The sequence below is a fragment of the Cnephaeus nilssonii genome (genome assembly GCF_951640355.1).
Source record: "Cnephaeus nilssonii genome assembly, chromosome: 21".
In the NCBI taxonomy this organism is placed as follows: domain Eukaryota; kingdom Metazoa; phylum Chordata; class Mammalia; order Chiroptera; family Vespertilionidae; genus Cnephaeus; species Cnephaeus nilssonii.
Window position 1 is genome coordinate 14,360,661 of NC_137092.1, and position 4,488 is coordinate 14,365,148.

The 4,488-nt window shown below is 53.3% G+C and overlaps 1 protein-coding gene across 1 annotated transcript; it reads right to left on the bottom strand.

Moving 5' to 3' along the window:
• Positions 1 to 209: 209 nt before the first annotated feature.
• Positions 210 to 3,407, bottom strand: S100A2 (S100 calcium binding protein A2). Its single transcript, XM_079760910.1, has 3 exons — positions 3,231 to 3,407; positions 1,378 to 1,540; positions 210 to 463 (listed from the first exon to the last, which is right to left on the bottom strand). The coding sequence occupies exons 2-3, from the start codon at positions 1,516 to 1,518 to the stop codon at positions 311 to 313; spliced, it is 294 nt and encodes a 97-aa protein (XP_079617036.1). The 5' UTR covers positions 1,519 to 1,540; positions 3,231 to 3,407; the 3' UTR covers positions 210 to 310.
• Between the last annotated feature and the right edge of the window lie 1,081 nt (positions 3,408 to 4,488).

Here is a 4,488-nt window from a genome sequence, read left to right on the forward strand (position 1 = left end):
TAAAATCAATTTTTTTTAATGTTAGCAAACTATTTCAATTTCCAAATTTTTACTGGTATTTGAAACCCCGAAGTGTGGGACCTACGGCACAGCTCTGGCCTTGGAGCGACTTCTAGATGGAGAGTCAGGGCCCAGAAAGGAGATCTAGGAGGCCCTCGGTTTCCAACATTGCCCGGCAGGTCACAGGGCACCGGTAAGCAATGAAACGATTATCAACAAACAAACAAAGGTTTATTGAGTACAAAACTACAAAGGACAGAGAGTCCTCCTGGGCCCAAGAGACCCATGGCTGGGAGCCGAGAGCTCTGCTTCAGGGCCGGGCTGGGAAGCCCTGGAAGAAATCGTTGCACATGATCGTGACAATGGCCAGAAAAACAGCGTACTCCTGGAAGTCCACCTCCTGGTCACTGTTCTCATCCAGGGAGCCCATCAGCTTCTTCAGGCCCTCCTCATCTACCTTCTCCTGAAAGCAAGAGCGAAGGGTCATCACCAGGCCGCTCTCCACCCCATCTCCACCCCAAACACACACTCACTGGCCAGCGCCCAGCTGTCCCTTCAAACTGGGCAGCAATAAGTGGTGGCAGAGAGTCCCTGGGAACTGCTAAGAGGCCCATGAGGGAGGACGGATGGATGCTCATTGGTGGGAGCCTTCAGCTCTCCCTGCTGGGAATGGGGAGCACGCCAGGCACCCCCTAAGTACAGGATCAGCTCTACTCCCCACAGGAGCCAGGCAAGATGGGCATCATAAGCCCTGTTTTGCTGATGAAGAAACTAGAACTATTGGAGCCACTCTCCATCACCAGCGAGGTGAATTCAGAAAAGGCAAGCTCTTTTTAATGCCAGCCAAAATGAGATCAAATTTTAAAAGTTTGACCCAAAAAAATATTTAAAGGAATGAAGGACCTGCTTCATAGGTTCAGAGCCCGAGATCTGACTTTGGGATTATCCAGTAGCTGGTATGGGGAGGGCGAGGGGCAAATTGAAAGTTGACTGCATTTCTCTGCCAATGTCTCAGGGTGGTTAACTGGACCTTTCTCCCCAACACACCTCCGTTTGGCATATAAATATTAAAAACAAGAGAGAGGAAGATCTGTGTGGTGTTGGGCCAGGCACTTTCCCTCTCTGGGCTCTGGTTTGTTCAACTCTCCAATGAGGGGGTTGAACAGATGGACTTTGAAGGCACCGACAGCACATCCATTCTCTGGAAAGCTGCAGGGAACAGCCAATAGGAGGGCTCTCACACGTGGGCCTCACTCGCACTCCAGTGAGATCGTGAAGGGCCCGGCCCCACCCTGGTGTCTGCATCAGCAGGCACCCTGGAGGAAGGGAGAATAGATTTAACCGGTGCCCCGACTCTCACACACCAGCCCCACTTACCCCTACAAAGCTGGGCAGCTCCTTGTGCAGAAGTTCCTTCATCTCCCCCTTACTCAGCTTGAACTTGTCACCCTCCTTGCCAGAGTACTTGTGGAAGGTAGCGACCATCACAGCCAACGCCTGCTCCAGGGGACTGGACATCTTGGATCTGGGCCCAAACGATCTGGGGACAGGTGTTGGAGATGCCTCAGCCCCGACTACAGGACCCACTTCTGCCCTTGTGCCCCAAACTACCTCTCCCAATCCCTCTCTGAATGGGCAGGCAGGGGCTGCCTCTCCCCCTCAGACTGTGGCTCCCTGGGCAGGGACCACACCTCTACCTCACACGGAGGGCAGATGCTAACCCTTCCCTGTGTTTGGAAGTCACCAAGGGCAGAGCCTCATGTCTCCTCTGATCACCCTTGGGACATGCCCTGAGGGCAGGGCTCCCCGCTTTGAGTGTCTGTGGAAAGGGAAAGGACAGGGTGACCAGAGTCCCATTTGGCTCCTTCCCAGGCCAGTGGACTCTGTCAACACTGGGTGACAGGCGTATCCATGAGCCAGTTAATGGGGATTCACTGGACTAGGGCAGTAACCATGGCTACAGCCTAGGGGTACAAGGTTCCCTGAGGAGTTGGTTCTGTCCTCAGGTGGGGCTCTTAAGGCCAAAGGATGTCACTCGCCCTGGAATCTAATGAACAAAATAAACTGATGAATAAAATAGAACCAGAGGCATGGAAACATAGAACACACTGACGAATCTCAGAGGGAAGGGGCGCAGAGCGTGGGGGGTAGCAGCCGGGAAGAAGTTAACCAAAGAACTTATATGCATGTATGCATTGCCCCTGGACACAGACAATAGGGTGGTGAAGGCCTGGAGCCTGAGCGGAACTGGTGGAGGGAGGTAATGGGGGGGGGGAGGGAGAGAGGGGGACATCTGTAATACTCTCAACAATAAAGATAAAAAGATAAATAAATTAAATAAACACATACTTTAAAAAATGTAAAAAAAAAAAAAACTATCCTGGCTCAGCTCCCATGAACCAGGAGGTCACGGTTCAATTCTCCGTCAAAGGCACATGCCTGCGTGTGGGCTCAGTCCCCTATAGGGGGTGTGCAGGAGGCAGCCAATCAATGATTCTCTCTCATCATTGATGTTTCTCTTTCTCTCACCCTCTCCCTTCCTCTCTGAAATAATTTTTAAAAAACATATTTTTTAAAAAAATTTAATTAAAATAAGTGGGAGCTCCCTCAAGCAGAAATGGTGTCTCCCTCAGACTAGGCACTCTTAGAGGGCAGGGAATATGTCTCCCTTCATATTGGGGTGCTGGCTCTTTGCAGACAGGGCATAAACACCCTCCCCATCAGGGAGGATACTATTGGGTTTGGCATTAAAGAAATTAAAGTCCATTGCCCTGGGATCAGGGCAGACACAAGGGTAGAATCTGGGGACACAAGGACAGACCTCAGAGGTCATCTTTCCCAAGGCCCTGCCTCTGAAAATGCTCAGACCAGCCCACGAGGGTTAGGCAGATCCCAGGATGAGGCCGGAGGAGCTGGGAAGAGAGGCAAGAAAACCCCTGGGGTCAATCCTGCCAGCCTGCAGGCAACGGGGCAGGAAAAGACAGGAAGCTGTAGTGGGCAGAGCTACGCTGCTATTCAGGGCAGACCCCAGCGGGCCCACACACTTGAGATTCCTGGCTCTTGCTCCTTACTCCGGCTAGAATCCAGAACTTTGCAAAAAATAATAATAATAATAAAACAAACAAAACTCAGGATTCCTGTTAAAGCACCCACATACACACCCCTCATACTCCTTGGCCTAGACCTCCTAGTCCTCCCCACCCAGCCCTCAGCGCGACAGAGGTACTCACCAGACCAGATTGCAGAGAGAGACTGGGAAGGAAAGCAAAAGGCAAGGTGTTCAGAGTGGGAATTTATATGCTAGCCTCACTGGCCCTCGACGTGGCGTTTTCAGGAAACCAAACCTGCCTTAACCTGATCCTGCCAAACCTGGCCTCCAGCCAACCCCTCCCCCTCCCACCTGGTCCCCTCCCTCTCGGGGACTATCAGCTCTGCCCCCAGCTGGAGGAGGGCTCTAGGTTCAAATGGCAGCCCCTGGGCCCACCCAGGCCACGGGGGATGGAAGGGGGGGGAGTGTCATTGGGAAGGGGCAGCCTACGCCCAGGGTGAGGGGAGGCAGCCGTTGTTTGTGGGGCCTGGAGACTCACACCAGGCCTTGTTCTCATGACATGCCTGTGAGTCACAGCTCATTCATGTGTCACGGGCTGCAGGCACACACTGGACTTCACAAGTCTACTGGTGATAGATCCTCCCTTCCCCCAGCTGATGGACGGAGAATGACGTCAACTGTACCTGCAGCCTGGACATTCCTGAGCACCTAACCAGGCACCTTATATGGACTGTACATTGAACCACCAATCAGCACCTGCCAAATACCCTAAGCCCCCGATTCCTAAGTCCCTAGGTGCCTAATCATGTGCCTTATATGAAACCACCAATCAGCGTGTGCCGAGTACCCTAAGCCCCATCCCTTCTCTTTCCTCCCCTCAAAAGGCGTGTTCACCCCTGCACATGTGCTCTCTTCCTTTGCAAGGTAGCCTGGCAGGGTCCTTCTCCCCTAATAAAGCCTGTAGTCCTGGTCTCTGGCCCTCTGTCTCATCTTTCAACTGGTATATGTGAAAGTGTGTGTTTGTGTATGTGAGAGAGAGTGTGTGTGTGTGTGTGTGTGTGTGTGTGCGTGTGTGTGTGTGTGTGTGTGAGAGAGAGAGAGAGAGAGAGAGAGAGAGAGAGAGAGAGAGAGTTTGAAGCAATCTGGGATCGCCCTTAGAAAGCTGCCCCCTCCCAGGCCCACTTCACCTGCTGCTCTTGGTCTATCCCCAATCCAGTCTGGGCACCGCCCTTCCGGCCAGTCTGGGCACCGCCCTTCCTGCAGGCCCAGCTCCCCTCCCCCCTCCAGATGTCCAGCAGCTTCTTGCCTTCCCCCCAGCTCCCAACCTCCTCCCAGTACTCCCCCCAGTCCTAGGTGACTCACCCTGTGGTGCAGACCCAGATGCCCAGGCAGTGACTCAGCAGCACCCTCACCACACCCCTCCCCCAGGGCCTGGGCAG